At 37.4% G+C, this 19,072-nt stretch overlaps 3 protein-coding genes across 3 annotated transcripts in view; 1 reads left to right on the forward strand and 2 right to left on the reverse strand.

Moving 5' to 3' along the window:
- Positions 1–1,119: 1,119 nt before the first annotated feature.
- On the forward strand, positions 1,120–7,153 carry LOC107470578 (DNA-directed RNA polymerases IV and V subunit 2). Its single transcript, XM_016089976.3, has 7 exons — positions 1,120–1,835; positions 1,971–2,183; positions 2,343–3,232; positions 4,048–4,339; positions 4,814–5,749; positions 5,873–6,144; positions 6,453–7,153. The coding sequence occupies exons 1-7, from the start codon at positions 1,356–1,358 to the stop codon at positions 6,952–6,954; spliced, it is 3,585 nt and encodes a 1,194-aa protein (XP_015945462.1). The 5' UTR covers positions 1,120–1,355; the 3' UTR covers positions 6,955–7,153.
- A 523-nt stretch (positions 7,154–7,676) lies between these two features.
- Positions 7,677–10,105, reverse strand: LOC107470555 (uncharacterized). The gene is made up of 7 exons (XM_016089952.3): positions 9,793–10,105; positions 9,475–9,679; positions 9,152–9,353; positions 8,800–8,993; positions 8,529–8,682; positions 8,231–8,395; positions 7,677–8,167 (listed from the first exon to the last, which is right to left on the reverse strand). Exons 1-7 carry the CDS (start codon positions 9,998–10,000, stop codon positions 7,703–7,705), a joined length of 1,593 nt encoding a protein of 530 aa, XP_015945438.1. The 5' UTR covers positions 10,001–10,105; the 3' UTR covers positions 7,677–7,702.
- A 6,474-nt stretch (positions 10,106–16,579) lies between these two features.
- LOC107470559 (BTB/POZ domain-containing protein NPY1-like) overlaps positions 16,580–19,072 on the reverse strand; it is a 3,578-nt gene continuing 1,085 nt past the window's right edge. Inside the window, exons 3-5 of the mRNA XM_016089956.3 lie at positions 18,480–18,549; positions 17,207–18,385; positions 16,580–17,116 (exon numbers count right to left, since the gene is read on the reverse strand). Coding sequence (XP_015945442.1) covers positions 16,649–17,116; positions 17,207–18,385; positions 18,480–18,549 — 1,717 coding nt within the window. The 3' untranslated portion in view covers positions 16,580–16,648. The remainder of the gene's footprint in view (positions 17,117–17,206; positions 18,386–18,479; positions 18,550–19,072) is intronic.

Below are 19,072 nucleotides of genomic sequence, written 5' to 3' on the forward strand. Positions count from 1 at the left end.
GGTGTATTTTCTATAATCGTTTGGGTGTATTTCTGAAGTTCCATTATCTTCAAAACGATTTCAAAGCTTGATTTCAGAAACCATGAAAATCGAAAAAACGAAGCAAGAATACCAGTAATAAACGCAAATAAAACAACTAATGAAAAGGCAAAGAGAATAACGAAGAAATACATGGAGGAGGAGGAAAAAGAAGAAGAAGGAGAAGAAGAAGAAGAGGAAGAGGAAGATGAGTTGTTCATAATCCACGGTGAGTGAAGAAGAAGAAGAAGAAAAAGAGGAAGAGGAAGAGGAAGAGGAAGATGAGTTGTTCATAATCCACGGTGAGTGAAGAAGAAGAAGAAGAAGAGGAAGAGGAAGAGGAAGAGGAAGAGGAAGAGGAAGATGAGTTTTTCATAATTCACGGTGAGTGAAGAAGAAGAAGAAGAAAGAGGAAGAGGAAGGGGAAGAGGAAGAGGAAGAGGAAGAGGAAGAGGAGTCGTTCATAATTCACGGTGAGTGTAGCGCTTTGGAAACTAAATAACGCATTAAAAGACTTTAATGTGGAGCAACTTGTAAAACTTGTAAGTCAAAAAGACTTGTATGTGTAGCAAGCCTCTTATTGTTAATGTTGTAAATTTACTAAAGGTTTAATTATCAGTTTTTATGTTTTTTTTTTTCTTTTCGATTAGATCCCTACACTATTTTTAATTTTATAATTAGATCCTTTTTACATAGAAAACATTAAACTAACAAAATATTTCTTACAAAATATATATAATCAAAGATTTAGTTAAAATTTTAATTATGAATAGCTTCTATTATAAAAAAAATATTTAGTTAACTCTATCATTTTTTTTATAGTAAGAATGATTTAATTATAAAATTAAAAATAATATAAAAATTTAATTAAAAAAGTAAAAAAATTAATTAAACATTTAGTAAAACTTTAGAAATCAACAAAAATATTTTAATTAATATTATATTTTAAAAATTTATATAAAAGTATATTTATATTTATATATTATTTTGTAATAATTCAATTATTTCAGTTAAATTGTTAAATGAACCGACAACTTCATAGGCTATTCAATGACCGGTTCGACTTCATAGGCTTGCTAAAATTCTAATGTGAATAAAGCAAACTACTGCAAATATGAAGCACTGCTTTGCCATTTATACCCTTCTCAAAGAAAACCGAGCTAGCACTCTCACTCACAGTAACACAGTCTCATTCACTGTTTCTTCATCTTTCTTCCTCTTCTTCTTCTTCAGAGTGTGTAGTAGCTCTGAGCTTAAACCCTAACACAGTAAACCTCAAACCCTAGCATTTCGAAACCCTTTTATTTCGCCAAAATCAGCTTCGATAATCATCATCCATGGGTCACATTGGTTCCAGCAAAGACGTCAAGCTCTACGACAAGGGTAAGCACGATGCAATGGACATTGACTCCGACGAAAACTTCGACGACGACGATTTCCCCTCAAACGGCGTACTCAGGGGCTTAGGCCGGGAGCCACTCAAGAACTTCTGCAAGAAAGCCGCTGAGCTCTTCTTCGCGGAGTACGGCCTCATTAGCCACCAGATCAATTCCTTCAACCAGTTTATCGCCACAGGTGTTCAGAGCGCCTTCGATTCCTTTGGTGATCTCATTGTGGAGCCTGGTTATGATCCTTCGAAGAAACGCGACGAAAATGATTTTTACCGTCACGCCGCCGTTAAGTTTGGGAAGGTGACGCTCGAGCGACCCAAGTTCTATGCTGGCGAAGGGCATGGAGATTTCAAGATGCTTCCAAGACATGCACGCCTTCAGAGGATGACATACTCTTCCCAGATTAAAGTCGAGATTCAAGTTCAGGTGAACACCGCTTAGCTCAGTTCTCTGTTGCTACTGTGTAGAGTAACTTTCGATTCTTTGAAATTTGTGATATGTGAAGCTGATTGATTTGCTATTGATACGTTTTGTGTCTGTGTTGATTGTTGTGGTTGGCAGGTGTATGTGCCACAGATGGTGAGGAGTGACAAATTTAAGACCGGGCAAGAACAGTACCTTGAACAAAAGACTCTGAAGGAAGAGAGCAGAGAAATCATCATTGGGAGACTGCCTATTATGGTCAAGTCTGATCTGTGCTGGATGAAAGGGGTTGAGAAAGGCGATTGTGAGTTTGATCATGGAGGGTACTTCCTGGTCAAGGGTGCTGAGAAGGTTAGCTTAACTTGTCATTAACTTTGCAGTTTAGTTTTGCTTTGAGAATTTGAGTTGTGTGTGTATGTTTTTGTTTTATGTTTTAGGCATTTCTTGTATTTCTCGTTGTGTATTTCTTTGTTACTGTTCTAATTCGTTTTGTGGAAAAAAATGTTGCAGACTTTTATTGCACAGGAGCATATCTATTTGAGAAGGCTCTGGATCATAGATAATCCATGGTGGTCAATCGGGTACAAGTCTCAAGTGAAGAGGCATAGATTGATCGTTAAGCTGGTGGGAAGTTCAAGTGTTGAAGGAATTGATAGTGGAGAGAAGGTCCTAACTGTATACTTCCTGGGCATTGAAATCCCCATTTGGGTGCTGTTTTTTGCTCTTGGAGTCTCATCTGACAGGGAGGTGGTAAAGCTCATTGATTTTGGTTATGATGATGCCAGAGTCGAAAATATCCTTATGGCCTCTATCCGCGATGCTGATGAGAGTAAGAATTATTCCGATTTCCGTGAACGGAAGAATGCAGTGAATTACATAGAGAAGGGTATTAAAGGTGTCCAGTTTCCACCTCCTGAACCTGTTGAAGACTGCTTGAGAATGTATATTTTTCCCAACATGGGAGGCTTGAAGAAAAAGGCACGATTCCTTGCATATATGGTGAAAGGTCTCTTAATGGCTTATACTGGCCGCAGAAGGTGTGATAACCGGGATGATTTTCGAAACAAGAGGCTTGAGTTGGCTGGGGAGCTTTTAGAGCGCGAGCTGAAAGTGCACATTGCACATGCTCGGAAGCGAATGTCAAAGGCATTGCAGAGAGACCTCTATGCAGACCGTGAAGTCCGCCCAATTGAAGGCTATCTTGATGCTTCGATAATTACAAATGGTCTCCAAAGAGCATTCTCCACCGGAGCGTGGTCTCATCCTTACAAGAGATTGGAAAGGATTTCCGGCGTGGTTGCAACTGTTGGGCGAACCAACCCTTTACAAACTATGGCTGAGTTGAGAAGGACAAGGCAGCAGGTTCAGTATACGGGAAAAGTTGGTGATGCTAGATACCCGTAAGTTACTTTAAGCTCTGTGTATTATAATTCTTTTTTTTCCCCCTCCTTTTGCAGTCATGCAGTGAATAAGTTGTGTCTAGATGGAAATTTTAAGCCTAGCTGACTGATGGTTCATTCGTTTTCTGTCTTTTGGCATTTATGTTGCGAGTGGTTAATGCAAGAAAATAAAATTGTATGTTAAGACTTAATTTGTTAACAAGGAAGAAAATTAGGTTTTATTCAGCTGTCAACTAGATTTGTTTGTGCTCCATGCATAGCCCAGACCCTATTTGAGTTTTATTGTGAATGTTTAGGTTTTTTCCATTTCGTTGCATATCAGTATCTGTAAAGTACCTTGATTTAGAGGAGATATGTAATAATGCGATTTATTGGTTGTGTGGGTTTGTACTGATAATTTTAACTGTTTACCTCCCCTTTGCCCAAGGGACTGATGTGCATACCATGATGGACTTTTGAGTGCTCTAATTTTGTGGTTAAATCTTTCTTTTTGGGCCATCTTTTGGTTATCAGTAAGACCATCAGCTTCCAGATTTAATGGCTGTCTGGTTTTGTACCATTATCTTCAACTGCTTACTTTCCCTCCATCCAAAGGGGTTTATGTGCATAATTTTATGGATAAGTTCTCTAATTTACTGGTTTAAGTTGAATGTTCAAATATGTTAGCTTGTGTTTTCCTGTGAAGATATGTTTTTTACTTTTTTTTTTAAAATATGGCATTTATTCATCTTTTAAATTTGAAACTTTGGGTTGTTTTATCCATGGAAAAAGTGTTTTCCATTTTCAGTTATACTGATCAAAGTTTCTTGTTACAGGCATCCTTCTCACTGGGGGAAGGTCTGCTTCCTCTCTACCCCAGATGGTGAAAACTGTGGCCTGGTGAAAAATTTGGCTGTTACTGGACTGGTAAGCACCAACATAACTGAAATCATATTGTCTGAGTTGCTTGACTCTGGTATGGAAGAGTTACTTGATGACACTTCTACTGACTTGGGCAACAAGGATAAGATCTTCCTAAATGGGGATTGGGTCGGTGTGTGCACAAATTCCAGTGCATTTGTTACAGATCTCAGAAGTAAAAGGCGTAGAAATCAATTACCTCATCAGGTACACTTATAATTTCTCGTTCTAAGTTGGCTTATTTTTACAATAGCCATCTTTTTTTTAGATATTTTATGGAACGAGCATTCAATTCCAAATTAACTCAAGGCAGATACTTTTAATAGGTTAACAACACACTTAAACCTAAAAATTGGATGGATGCATTCAGCCATTCACATGTCAAGTAAAGTAGTAGTGAAATATTCATTTGGAAGCTTGGTTTCTATTGGGAAGTTTATTGCTTTGGTGACATTATCTGTGGTTACTGGATGTTTAGAGCAACTTGAGGAATATTGCTTTCATTTTAAGCCCTATATAGTTACTTTAATATCCCCTCTTTTTTCTTAACTATACAGAGTAAGAGTATAGAATGGCTGCATATATTTGTGTGGTTTTCATTATTATTATTATTATTATTATTATTATTATTATTATTATTATTTAACATTGAACGTAGTCGTAACTATTTTTCCATTGCAGATGGAGATCAAATTGGACAAATCTCTAAAAGAAGTGCGCATAAACACTGATGCAGGAAGGATTCTACGTCCACTTTTGGTAGTTGAAAACCTTCACAAGATAAAAGAATCAAAAGGAACTAAATGGGAGCATTCTTCTTTCAAATCCCTTTTGGAGAATGGAGTGATCGAACTTGTTGGGCCTGAAGAAGAGGAAGACTGCCGGACTGCATGGGGTATCAGATATTTGTTTGGGAAAGATGGTGACAAATACACCCACTGTGAACTTGACATGTCATTTTTACTGGGTTTAAGCTGTTCACTGATACCGTTTGCCAATCATGACCATGCAAGGAGGGTACTCTACCAGGCCCAGAAGCACTCCTCGCAGGCCATTGGCTTTGCTACCACAAACCCCAACATCAGAGTGGACACCTTATCACACCAGTTGTACTATCCCCAGAAGCCCCTCTTCCGTACCATGACTTCTGATTGTCTTGGTAAGAAATGGTTTTCACTGGGTAATAGTAAACTTCCAAAGGCTGAATTCTATAATGGGCAAGTTGCAATTGTGGCTGTTAATGTGCATATGGGATACAATCAAGAGGATTCATTGGTGATGAACCGTGCTTCTTTGCAGCGTGGTATGTTCAGATCTGAGCATATAAGGAGTTACAAATCCGAAATTGATAATACTGAATCTAAGGAGAAGCGGAAGGATAATGTGAATTTTGGGAAGATACAAAGTAAAATTGGTCGTGTTGATAGCCTTGACGAAGATGGATTTCCATATGTCAGTGCAAATTTGCAAAGTGGTGATATTATTATTGGCCGTGGTGCCGAATCTGGAGCAGACCATAGCATAAAGTTAAAACACACTGAAAGAGGGTATGTTCAGAAGGTCGTGCTGTCCTCAAATGACGAAGGGAAGAATTTTGCTGTGGTTTCATTGAGACAGGTAACTGGTAAAACCCAAACTTTATGAATTGTTAATGCGTTATGCTGCTTATCTGAAGCTAACTTTCATGATAGTTGCATTGAATTTTTGTTAATTGGAAAAAGCTGTTATTTAATGTTGCAGGTTCGAACTCCCGTTCTTGGAGACAAGTTTTCAAGCATGCATGGTCAAAAGGGTGTCTTGGGATTTCTGGAGTCTCAGGAAAATTTCCCTTTCACAAGACATGGTGTGGTTCCCGATATTGTCATTAATCCACACGCATTCCCCTCGCGACAAACACCAGGACAACTCCTTGAGGCTGCTTTGGGGAAGGGCATTGCTCTTGGTGGTTCTTTGAGGCATGCTACCCCGTTCTCCACACCCTCTGTTGATGACATCATGGATGAGCTCCACAGGTACGGTTTTTTTACGATGATTATGCTACTTCGATGCTTCAAATATTGTTAGGGGTTACATGTGTCCTATGTTATTTGGGCTTCTCCAAAGAACTTGTTTTTGAAATTTGAACTATTTCTAATTGCTATTACTGTATGAACGCAAGTGTTATTTTTTGTTTGCCCATGTCTCTCGGCCTGTAGATGGCCACATCCCTTTGTTTGTGGCTCTTGCTGAAGTTTGGAATCACTTCTCTTTAGTTAATGTTTAAGCTGTCGTGTTCTGTTTTTATATCTTTTACTAAGCCCGACTCATGTTGCTATTGCAGAAATGGGTTTTCAAGATGTGGATATGAGAGAGTACTAAATGGGAGAACTGGTGAGATGGTCCGTTCACTAATATTTATGGGACCAACATTCTACCAGCGTCTACACCACATGTCTGAGGACAAAGTAAAATTCAGGAATACAGGTCCCGTTCATCCACTGACACGACAACCTGTAGCAGATAGGAAACGGTTCGGAGGTATCAAATTTGGTGAAATGGAGCGAGACTGCCTCATAGCTCACGGCGCATCAGCCAACCTGTATGAACGTCTCTTTACGCTCAGTGACTCCTCTCAGATACACATCTGTAGTAAATGCAAAAATGTAGCTAATGTGATATTGCGGCCAGTATCTGGTGGCCGCAAGATAAGGGGTCCATACTGCCGCATATGTGAATCTGCGGATGACATTGTGATGGTCAATGTCCCATATGGAGCCAAATTGTTATGCCAAGAGCTTTTTAGCATGGGCATAAATCTGAAATTTGAAACCAATTTCTGCTAGAGAACCATTTTACTGCCATATTAACTTCATGTGTACTTGGTGTAGATATCATCTTGGATCCTGGATTATTGCTTGAATGCAAATTAACTATCCCATGAACTACTGAAATTTAATTTTTGTGAACTCGGTGTAGATATCAACTTGGTCCCAGGATTATTGCTTGAATGCAGTTAGTTAATTATTCACATGAATTACTGAAGTTTAATTTGAACGCCTTCAACAGCTTTTTCATATTTTTGGAATTTTAGCCTTAATGGAATTTTGTGGTTTTTTCTTCCTTGGATGACCAGTAAAGGAGAGGAGAAAAGAAAATTCTTCGATAGAGTGAGAAGCAATTGGAGAATCCCTGGTGTTATAAAATTTGGTCTACTGTTGGTCTTCTATAAAATTGTTCCCCCTTGTCTTATCATTTCCAACAAATCAATATGTAGCAAATCTCTTCACAATCCTTTGACAAAGCAGTAGCAACTCCTATGAAGTTTGAACCGTCAGATCTTTGCATTTGCATTAGTAATTGGAAGCTCTATTTTAAGTTTTTAACAAATTAATGCACTATTTTGGATTTAACCTTCACATGGATTAGCAAAGGAGAAAGGCAATTTCGCTAAATGACAGAGTTATTATTCTTATCCTTTTCTTTGCAAACTGCATTCGCTTAAAAAAGAAAAAAGTTTTTATTTTTTATTTTTTATGTGAATCTCAGCCACATGGAACTAACAGTCTGCAAGATGAACAAATTCATTGTTTTTTAGATTGATCGAGTATGGCCTTTCTCCAGTTGTTGAACTGGAACAGGCACAGCATAGGGTGAGTTCCAATCAGCATCAAAGATTTCTTTGAGCTGAGAAACAATGGCAGTGTTGTATGTCCCAAAGCTGACACCAGCTGTAGTATAAAAGTAATCCCACACAAGATTGCTAGTTCCTATGTGAGCCCTTATATCACTAACTGCATATTTTCCATGATTCACTCTTGTAAAGTCAGGGTATATATTTCCTGTTCTTGATCCACCCTTAATTGCAGGCCCTGTCATGTTGAAACCTGGAACCACATAATATTTGATCTCAACTTTGCCAGAACAACTATTGTACTGTAAAGAGGAGCAGAGATTGTTGGTGTAGAGAAGTGCCTTCAGGTACTGATCTGTGTTATTGATGTTGTGTGCCCAATATGCCACCAATAACTTCACTGTTGCATGCTTGGAGAACACAACCTGTTTGACGAATTGTCATTGATAAGAAAGAAAGCAACAAAAGAAACAATGATTTGAAGTTACCTCTGATATTGCTGTGGATAATGATGGCCAGAAAATTGTTGGGTCCATAAATTCTGATTGACCAAGCCAATCCATGGTACTGATTCTAACTGTCTCCTTCGCTCCAACAGATTTAATTGTTTCAATCCATGCTTGCTCATCAGCCTGATACTTGCCGAACAATAGCTGCAGTAGCATGGCAAAATGTTAAGTTTGCATCTCGAAGTGGCAACTAAGATTCATTGAGAAAGAGCCGAGTTCTTATGCTTAGATTCAAGGATGCACATGGTAAAATTGTTTGAAAATAATCTTTATTTACCTCTGGAGGAGCAAAGGAGAGATAGCTGACTTGGGGTAGCATTGTTGAATTGTTACTCCAAGATGTTTGAATTGAAACTTCAAATATGTGAGGATCAGACAGAATAGGATATCCTGTAACACGAGGTGTCTCTGCATAACGAGGGAGAGGCGACCTGTGACGACATAATTGGAAACAGTTGTTTTGAAAGTTCAAGAGTAAGACACCATTAATCATAATTAAGCAGCCATTTTCCCAGTAAGCTTTATTTCATAATGAGTTCCTGACTTACTTGCACCTCTCTTTAGGATCAATAAAATGTGACCAACAGGGAACCTTTCTTTCAACTTGCCACGTTTGATCAAACACTGCTTTTGTGTAATCTGAAGAATTAAGAGATGCAAGTTTCCACAAACTGTCGAAATATATCTCAACCTTGTTAGCTATTCTTGGACAACCAGCAAAATAAATTCCTACTTCCTTGACCTAGAGCCACCATGTAATAAGCAATTAGAAAAATTCAGAATTTCAATTATAACACTCTCTAAGATGAAGAGAGGAAGATGGTAACAATAAAAATATTAATTGCTTATTGACATATTATAAATTTAAAGACAAAAACAGCCATGACTTGTTGAATTTACCTGTGTAAGAGATTTCCAGTCATTGTTTGCAGATCCAATGTACACATCTCTACTATCAGATATCCAAACTTTGGCATGGACAATGCCTGAACCCCACCAATCCTTAAGAAGCAGGGTCACATTCTCGACGTTTGGCCTTCCGGCAGCAAGTTTTGATGGCTCTAAGGTAAATGTTGGATAGACTCCAGAATGTGACAGTAACCTACATCAATATCCATTTCAAATTTGGTTAATTCAACATTGCACAAATAACATTCAAAGGCATTAAAAAACAAGACTAATACTTGAGCATGGTATGTAACAGCATAGTGTTCGAAATGCACCTGATGCTAACATTGCGGTCTGCAGCATCCTCCAGCGCTTGATAGAGTGCAGCACCTTCTTGAGCACCAAACTCTTGCATCTGTTGCTGAGAGTAACCATAATCGCCGGAGCAAGGATCATCCGGAGAAGCAAGCAGCTCCCAGTACTGAGCAGTTATGTCAAGCCTCCTGGTGGAGTTTCCAGCCATCCAACTTAGCACATCCCCTACCAATTACTCAAACATGATAACATAATTAGAGAAAAATTATTGATATTTTTATTCTTAATTTTTCTATGCAAAAACTGTGAATGCCAAAATATAACGAGAGTTGATATACCGGTAGAGAGGACACCAGGGACATGGAAGAGGTGAGGCATATTTGTAGGGATGGATTGGACCAGCCATGCTTTACAGTTTGGAGTGGACGATGACGACGAATGAGCAAGGTTGCTCAATATAAACATATAAAACACAAAGTGGAAGAAACCAATCATGATACTGCGTTTGATCATCATTGCATAGTGATATGAGAAAAATTGCTCCATCTCACATAATGTTTAAGTAAAAGCACAACAATGGAACCAACGATATGCAACACAAGAATACTAGCTGTCACATTTGACTTTCGATGGAGTCAAAGTTAAGCTACGAAATTCTAACACAGTTTTTCTTCCTTCTTAAAACTTAACTCTTCTTAAGGAATAAAACAGAAGAGAATCTTGTTGGAATATTCGGTAATGCATTAATTGGTGATTGCGGGATACATGTTATGCCCAGTTGTACGCTACACTGGAAGATCCATATGTATCGGGTCAGATACAATCTGCACACTAGCTCCAAAAAATGCAATCATTAAGGCTTTTATTTATTTTCAATTATAAGTAAATACTAAATTGGTCTTAACAAATTTTAGATTGGATATTTTGATTTTTAACAAATTTTTATTATTCAAATTAAAAAGATTATTCTTATCTCTTCGGCCGCTGTTTTTAATAAAATTTTTAAATTATGTATAAAAAAATTATTATAAGATAAATCAAAATCTTTATAATGGACTCAAATCGTCTCAAAAAATTTTAAAATAATAAAAATTTATTAAGATTTAAAATATTTGGTCTAAATTTTTTAGGGATCAATTTATTTATTTTTTTGGTTGGTCACGGTATCCCCCAATCCGATAAGTCAAGGACTAATCCGCATGCACAAGGCGGAATTTGAACCTCCGACACTTAAGCGGACGAGTGAGCTGCTCAACTTGTGAAAAGCGGTTCGAGCTATGAGCAACAAGGGATGAACACTGAACATTCAAGAACAAGGGAAGAGAGCTTCTGAACTCTGAATTCTTGATGTGAATTGCAGAGAGTGAAAACTTGATTAGTGAATTTCTATTGTAAATGTTACAGGTTCAGCTATATATAAAGTGAATGTCACGAACTAACTATCCTACTTGGCATAAATACAACAACAAGCAGTTACTTAACAGGAAGAGATAAATGCCTAATTAATTCTATATAGAGGAGTGTAAGGTGTGAGTAGAAGAGGGTGAGATCTGAAGGCATAGAGTTGGTTCACACCCCCCTCAAGGTTGGGCTTATGAAGATTACATAAGCCAAGCTTGGAGTGACAGAAGGAGAAAGGTGCAGGGGAGAGGACTTTAGTGAAGATATCTGCAGTTTGGTGTAATGTGGAGATGGGAAGGAACTTGATAACTTGTGCTTGAGCCTTGTCGCGCATTATATGGCAGTCAGCTTCTATGTGTTTGGTACGTTCGTGGAACACCGGATTGGCTGCAATGTGCAATGCGGACTGACTATCACAGTAGATAGCTGCTGGTTTGAGGATTGGAAATGTGAGATCCTGAAGGATGAAGACGATCCATTGAGCTTCACATGTTGAGGCAGCCAAGGCTCTATACTCGGCTTCAGTGGAAGAGCGAGTAATGGTAACCTGTTTCTAACTCTTCTATGTGATCAATGTAGTACCCAAAAAAACAATAATCGGATATGGAACTCCTCGTGTCAGGGCAGGTGGCCTAGTCACTGTCTGAGAAGCCCGTGAGCTGTAAGTCTGATTCAGTTTTGAATAAAAAGCCTTGGGAAAGAGCTGATTTCAGATACTTCAGGACTCTTAGAGTGGCTTGGAAGTGTTTATTAGTGGGGCAATCAAGAAACTGACTTAGCTTTCCAACGGCAAAGCTAATTTCGGGTCTTGTATTGGTTAGGTATAAGAGTCTTCCTAGCAGTCTTCTATATTCACTAGCATTTGGCATTGGGTCTCCAGACTCTTTAGAGAGATGAGAAGTGTAATCCATAGGAGTTGAACAACTCTTGGATCTAAGCATGCCATATTCTTCCAGTAGATCTAGGCAATATTTTCTTTGATACATTGCTATTCCTCTCTTGCTTCGAGCAAACTCAAAACCGAGAAAGAACTTCAATTCTCCTATATCTTTAATTTTGAAGAGGTTATGAAGATGTTGCTTCAAAGCTGTGATTTCTTTGATGCAGTTTCCTGCAAGCACCAAGTCATCGACATAGATTATCACAGTTGTGAATCTAGAACCAGCAACCTTTGTGAACAAAATGTAATCATGTTTTGACTGAGTGTAGCCAAATTTGATCAAGGTGTGAGCTAATTTTGAGTTCCACTGTCTGCTGGCTTGCTTTAAGCCATAGAGTGACTTCTCTAATTTGCATATCAGCTTTGGATTGGACACATTCAAGCCAGGGGGTGGTTTCATGTAGACTTTCTCTTCAAGATCTCCATATAGAAAAGCTGTGTTCACATCCAACTGGTGGACGAACCAGTCTTTGGCAGCTGCAATGGCTAGAAGAATCCTCAAAGTGTTCATTTTCACTATGGGACTAAAGGTATCAGAATAGTCTTGCCCTGGAACTTGGGTGAATCCCTTTGCTACCAGTCGGGCTTTGCATCTTTCAACACTTCCATCAGCCTTAAGCTTGGTTTTAAAAACCCATTTGCATCCAATTGCATGCTTGTCAGCTGGTAAAGTAGTGAGTGACCAGGTTCGATTTTCATCAAGAGCAGCAAGTTCTGATTTGATATCTTCTTGCCAACAGGGATACATCATAGCCTCCTCATAAGTTTTGGGATCTGTGTTGGTGATCAAGGCAATGGAGAATTTTCTTTTGTTTTCGGATAGACCATGATAGGACAAAACATGAGAAAGAGGGTACCTACTTGAAGTTGGTGGTGTAGTTGAGCTAGTAGTTAGAAAACAATGATAATCTTTTAGGTAAGAGGGGCGTTTTCTTTCTCTGTGAGGTCTTTCAATAATCGGGACAGCATTTTGAGGAATGTGAGGTGCAACAGTATCCTGTTAGTTGTATGGTGTGTTTGGTGCACTGATTTGTGGTGAATTGGCCACTTGGCCTTGTGGTGCTATGTCTGGATTTGTGATGTTGTGATAATGAGATGCAGAGTGTGTTGATGGTGCATTGAAAGGAGTGGTGTCAAAAAGAAGAGGGTCTGATAATTGAGCTGATGATGCATGGCACTTTTGGGAGAGTTCTGAATTTTGTGTATTGCACAAAGATAAAGTGTTCTCATAAAAAACTACATCTCTTGAGAGAAAAATTTCTTTAGAATATAGATCATATAAAATGTACCCTTTTACTCCTTGTTTGTAGCCTAAGAAAATGCATTTTCTAGCTCTTGGGTCGAGCTTTTTTCTAGTAGCATGAATGGTTGCAGCAAATGCTAAACATCCAAAGACTTTGAAATTGTGTATGTCAAGTAGTTTTTTGTGAAGAATTTCATAAGGGAATTTATTTTTCAAAACATTGCTGGGAATTCTATTGATGATATATGGCATGAGCGGCAACATAATGCCATATTGCCATAGTTTCTTTGGTAAGTTTGCATGAAACATAATTGCTCGAGTTACTGCCAAAATGTGTTGGTGTTTCCTCTCAACTATGCCATTTTATTGAGGGGTTTCAACACATGTATTTTGGTGTATAATACCTTTTTCTGCATAAAATTCAGTTAGTTTGAACTCAGCTCCATTGTCTGATCTAACTTGTTTAATAGCTTTGTTAAACTGAGCTTGAACTAACTGAATAAAATTTTTGAGCAGTGTGGCAGCTTCAAATTTATGTTTTATGAAAAATAGCCAACAAAATCTACTTTTATCTTTCACTATTGTGAAAAAATATGTGTTCAGCAGTTGAGTTGATATTAATTGGTCCCCATATGTCTATGTGTACTAAATCAAATATTTCTTCTGACATAAACATGCTTATTGGAAATGAAAAACGCTTTTGCTTAGCATAATGACAAGACTCACAAGGACTGGCACAAAGATCGGATTTATTGATGAAATTATAATTTTGTTGCAATACAAGAATTTTGTCATTTGGTAAATGACCTAGTCTAAGATGCCATAAGTTTAATGTACTTCTATTCTTATTGTCATGTAGCTTATTACTATTTCTAAGATGTTGTGTTTGTGGTGTAAAGGATGTTGCTGCAATTGCTAGTCTTAGTTGAAAGTTTCTTACAGGTTTTAGGTCTTCAAATGCATAAAGCCCCTTCCTTTGCTCAGCTACACCAATCATCTTCGAGGAAAGGCAGTCCTGGTTCTTGCAACATTTTTCATCAAAGACTAATTCACATTTGAACAAGTTAGTTGTTTTGGAAACTGATATGAGATTAAACTTGAAACTTGGAATGTATAAGACCTTTGTGAGAAAAAAGTTTTGGAGAAAATTATAGTCTCAACTGTTGAAGTAACGGTATTGGTTCCATCTGGCATCCTAACAAGTATGGGTTCTATTTTATGTAATGAGTGAAATGACTCTAAACAGTATGCTACATGATCGCTTGCTCTTGAGTCAATTACCCAGGAGCTAGGTTTAAAGGTTGAAACAGACATGGTATGAGCAATACCTTGATGAGAGGGTAATGTGACAATTTGGTTTATGGCATGTTGAGGCTTGTGTGTATCCAAAGGCGGTTGTTTCAAGAGAGCTAGCAAGGCATGCTTCTGTTCCCTTGTGAATTCCAGTTCTATACCACTATCCTCTACTAGCTGGTCATCACCGATTCTTGCAAAATTCTTGTCATCAATGATAGCATTGTTGATTGCACTGCTTTCTTGTTTGAGGTGAGGAGATAAACCATGCTATTTGTAGCATGTGTCGATTAGATGGCCAGTTTTTCCACAATAGGTACAGACTTTTGTTTGTCCTCTTCCTCTGCCAGCAGTTCTTCCTCCCCTGCCTCGGCTCCTTCCTCCTTGTGTTGAGGGTTGATATGGAGTAGCGTTGTTCATCAAGATTTTGTTTTCAGTGAGGGGTTCGCCACATTGGAACTGTCTTTCTTGTTGTAAAAGCAGTAAAAAAGCTTGTTCAATGCTTGGTAAAGATTGCATCAGCATTATTTGTGACCTCACTGTCGCATATTGTTCGTTCAAGCCTCTGAGAAAGTGAACGATATAGGTCTCATCTCTGTATCCTCTCATAACAGTTCCACACGTACAATTCCTGTTCTTGCAATGTATGCAGTCAGGTAGGGGCCTAAAGTTCTCCAGCTCTTCCCAAATACTTTTCAGCCTAGTGAAGTAGTCGGTCATGTTTAGATCACCTTGCCTCAGAGTGAACATTTCTTTTTCCAATCCGGCTACCTTGAATACATCGCCCTGAAAATATCTGTGTTTCAAATCTTTCCATAGATCCGAAGCGACATTGTGCCACATCACGCTTTGTGCTATGTCGGGACTAAGTGAGAGGGTGATCCAGGAGATGACGTAGTCATTGCATCGTTCCCACACTTCAAACAAAGGATCTGTTGATTCTGGTTTACTGATGCTTCCATTCACAAGCGGTTCGAGCTATGAGCAACAAGGGATGAACACTGAACATTCAAGAACAAGGGAAGAGAGCTTCTGAACTATAAATTCTTGATGTGAATTGCAAAGAGTGAAAACTTGATTAGTGAATCTCTATTGTAAATGTTACAGGTTCAGCTATATATAGAGTGAATGTCACTAACTAACTATCCTACTTGGCATAAATACAACAACAAGCAGTTACTTAACAGGAAGAAATAACTGCTTAATTAATTCTATATAGAAGAGTGATTCTATATAGAGGAGTGTAAAGTGTGAGTAGAAGAGGGTGAGATCTGAAGGCATAGAGTTGGTTCACACAACCAACTAAGTTGATTTTTTAGGATCAATTTAAGTTTTTACTCTTTGGTTACTTATTTGTTTTTTATGGACAAGACCACTTTTAAACTGGGTAATTTACTTTTTTAAACAAGAAAAAAATAACTAACTATATGATCGGATTCAACATTATTCAATTATATGTCTTGTTTTATATACACAAAAATTGCAGCAAGTATAAGCTTTTTTTAAAAAAATTCCATGTTATTACTTCAATTTATGAAGAATTTAAAAAACAGAAAGTCTTGAGAGTTATAAATTTTTAATAATTTTAGCCAATATTTGGTCCGAACAAATAAGAAATTACTTTCAATAAATAAATTTTATTAATTTATATGTGTAATTTTTAATAAATATAGATGTAAGTTGTATTAATTCATGTATATAAATTTTAGTAGATATATGTACAAATTATATATTTTATATACACAAATTTTTATGAATGTGTGTGCAAATTATTGATAGCCAAAATTTTGACCAAGCATATAGCATTCTTGTTTAAAAAATAGGTAAAACAAATAGCATGCCTTTGATTTATTGGTTAATTAGAAAAAGCTTGTAGCAATCTATAATTCTATATAGAACATATAGTTAAAGGATAATGTTAGAAGATTAGGAGAATATATATTTTTTAATAATTAATTAATAATATTTAAAAATATATTATTAAAATATTGGACTAATATCTGTAAATGTGGTTAATATAAAATTAATTTTTTCATAGAGGAATACTGTTGAATGAAGACAGAGATAAATGAGTTTTTTTTTAATTTAAAAAGTGAATTACCCTTTTTTGATGTGAAACAAAAAGTAGAAAACTATTATAAATCACATGCTTCAATTAAGGATAGTGATTCTATACAGAAGGTGATAGTAAATAGTTAAAATACTAAACCTAGAGATCACTATTCTATCCTAATGAACATTCGGAAGATCCTAAACTGCAAATATAATATCAAACCCTACCTCTATACTAAAAACTTAATAAATCTGCATTAAGTTGCTAAGAGATAGAATGCCTCTGGTGTCTCAAAGCAGATGACATAGTTGGGCTATTATTCTCTAAACTCCCTGAAGTCTCAGAGCTCCTATTATTCTCTTGCTGTCCTTTTCCCACAATCCATAACTTATCAATGATTCTCCTTGACCCAGACCGCAGCAACTGCATGCCGCTTCGGCTGTTTTTGCTGTTCTTCTTACTCAGCTTGCCTTCCTCTTTCATCATCGGCACCTTGAGGGACTGGCATCTATTAATCCCTCTCTTCTCACCTCCTCCAACCCGCAAAGGATCATGTATTGCTTGAATTCTGGCTGTGGCTCTAACCTGCTCAAAAAACAGAACCTGCACTATCACTCGAAGAGGAAGCCGGTCATTCTGCGCAGCATGCATTGAAGCATTCGCCGTCAGTTTCTTCACATCCATGAGTCTACATAGCTTCTTCCTTTCTGCTTTTGTCAAATCCGGATGCTTCTGAAGACAACAAGGTTCAACAAGTTAGAAACTAAACTACTTAAGATAATACAGCAGCACCAATAGTATAGTTTTATAAAATAAGCCTACCTTCAAATAAATGTCAATAGCTCTGTATAGACCATCGTGACTTGACCTAGCACAATCAGGAACTGATTGCGACAGATTGACGAAACTAGAGAGACCGAGATTAGGCTCATGGGCAATTTCTCCGAGGTAACCGTCGACCAACTTTCCAATGTTCAATATGGATTTATCACTCGAAATATAAAGATCTTTTCCATTATCTTTCTCCTCAATAACCTCCATATTGCATCTTCCCTGTTCGTGAATCAAGTATTGATTCAAAAGGCCTTGTACCAAATCAACATCATAAGTTGTTATCTGAGGAGACTTTGCTGGAATCAGCAAATCCTTGACACAAGCTTCATGCAATTTCGAGCTAATTTTCTTCATCAGTTCTTCTCTTGCTGACTCATTTGCTCCAACTAATATGGCAAATTTCAGAAGCTTCAGTAAAAAACTACAAGAGCAACCAATGCCATTATCACATGGCAATAAACAGATAACTGTTTCTACCAGAGACTTGTTTCTTGATGCATGCTCTTCCCAAGTCAATGCATCAATGGAATCAGGTAACCATCTCATTGCATACACTTTTAGTGCCTCTGCAATCACAATGCTATCGGTTCTTCCATTTGATTTCACACAAATCATTACTCTTTTGTAAAGATCAATGTCCAGTTCACATATATCTTCAACCCACCAATCCTTAGGAACAGATTCAATGTGATCTAGAAACATCATCTTGTGCTCAACAAGTTTTTTTCTCTCTGTTAATTTCCTATTATAAGTGTAAGACCAGAACACGCTCGCCGGATCAACAGCAATTTTAGAAGTTATGGAACCTATGCATCTCTCAATGATCTCCAGATCCTCAGACCATGGCAGAAAAGAATTACAAGTTTGGAGGACTATTATAGAATCCTTCCAGCAACAGAAGATTCCTGAGTTAAGGAACACTTCAATTTTAAAAACTAAGTTCCCCAGATCAATATCCTCAGTCATCTCAAGATATTCGGCCGCACAGCGAGCAGCTACAACATTGTAAGCATTAAGAGTAACCGTCATTTCATAACAGAATTTTGCACATATTTCAAAGGCCTTAGGTCCTCCTGGGAAATCATCTAAGTAAATATCATCAGAATCCTCTTCACTAGCTTTCGACATCAACTTCTGTAATCGCTTGCTCTTCGACAATAGAGGAAACTGCACCTCATAAAATAAAGTTATCAAGCAATTGATTTGTGGATATAACAGGGCGAGAGTTAAGAACATAAGATGCCTAAAGAAAATATGTTACCTTATGAAGGTAAAACTTAACTTCACCGACATTAATGGTAACATCAGTGGCCAATTCAGATGATACATATCTGCATGAGAAATTGAAATCAGCATGCGAAACTACAAAGGTATGTTGTTAAATCAACCATTAGCAGGGGTAATGTTAATTTGTGATAAATTGATCTTAAATAATTATGCCACAAAGTCAATCATCTTCAGCCAATAATTTCTTAGGAAAAAGATACACTGTTCAGTATGTTATTACACATTATTTTCATCATGGCAGAACTCAGATAACTCCAAGGGCCCCAAAACCTGAAAACATGTCTGAAGAAAAAAGAAAAAGAATCTCTATGGACATGTTAATGTTACTGGCAGAGAAATGTCTGAAACCCTCACCCTTAAAACTTTATTTTTTCTAATTGTCATATGAATGAAGTAATTTATTTAACAAAACCATTAAAATTAGTGCATAATAACAAGTTGGATGCAGTTCCAAATTAGTACCAACTTTAACAAACTTGTCTCTTATCTGCACACATACCTCATGCGTGACAGATGACATTTCACTGTCGATAATGCTTTAGAACAGGCTGAAAAAGCCAATAAGCT

This window comes from Arachis duranensis, chromosome 10 (genome assembly GCF_000817695.3).
Source record: "Arachis duranensis cultivar V14167 chromosome 10, aradu.V14167.gnm2.J7QH, whole genome shotgun sequence".
NCBI classification, from domain to species: Eukaryota; Viridiplantae; Streptophyta; class Magnoliopsida; order Fabales; family Fabaceae; genus Arachis; species Arachis duranensis.

Coding starts and splice junctions, on each gene's coding strand:
- LOC107470555 (XM_016089952.3), bottom strand. CDS start 10,000: ATGGAGCAATTTTTCTCATATCACTATGCAATGATGATCAAACGCAGT. Junction 9,354..9,474: donor GACCGCAATGTTAGCATCAG/GTGCATTTCGAA, acceptor ATATTGATGTAG/GTTACTGTCACATTCTGGAG. Junction 8,168..8,230: donor TATCCACAGCAATATCAGAG/GTAACTTCAAAT, acceptor TTCGTCAAACAG/GTTGTGTTCTCCAAGCATGC.
- LOC107470578 (XM_016089976.3), top strand. CDS start 1,356: ATGGGTCACATTGGTTCCAGCAAAGACGTCAAGCTCTACGACAAGGGT. Junction 1,836..1,970: donor AAGTCGAGATTCAAGTTCAG/GTGAACACCGCT, acceptor TGTGGTTGGCAG/GTGTATGTGCCACAGATGGT. Junction 2,184..2,342: donor TGGTCAAGGGTGCTGAGAAG/GTTAGCTTAACT, acceptor AAAATGTTGCAG/ACTTTTATTGCACAGGAGCA.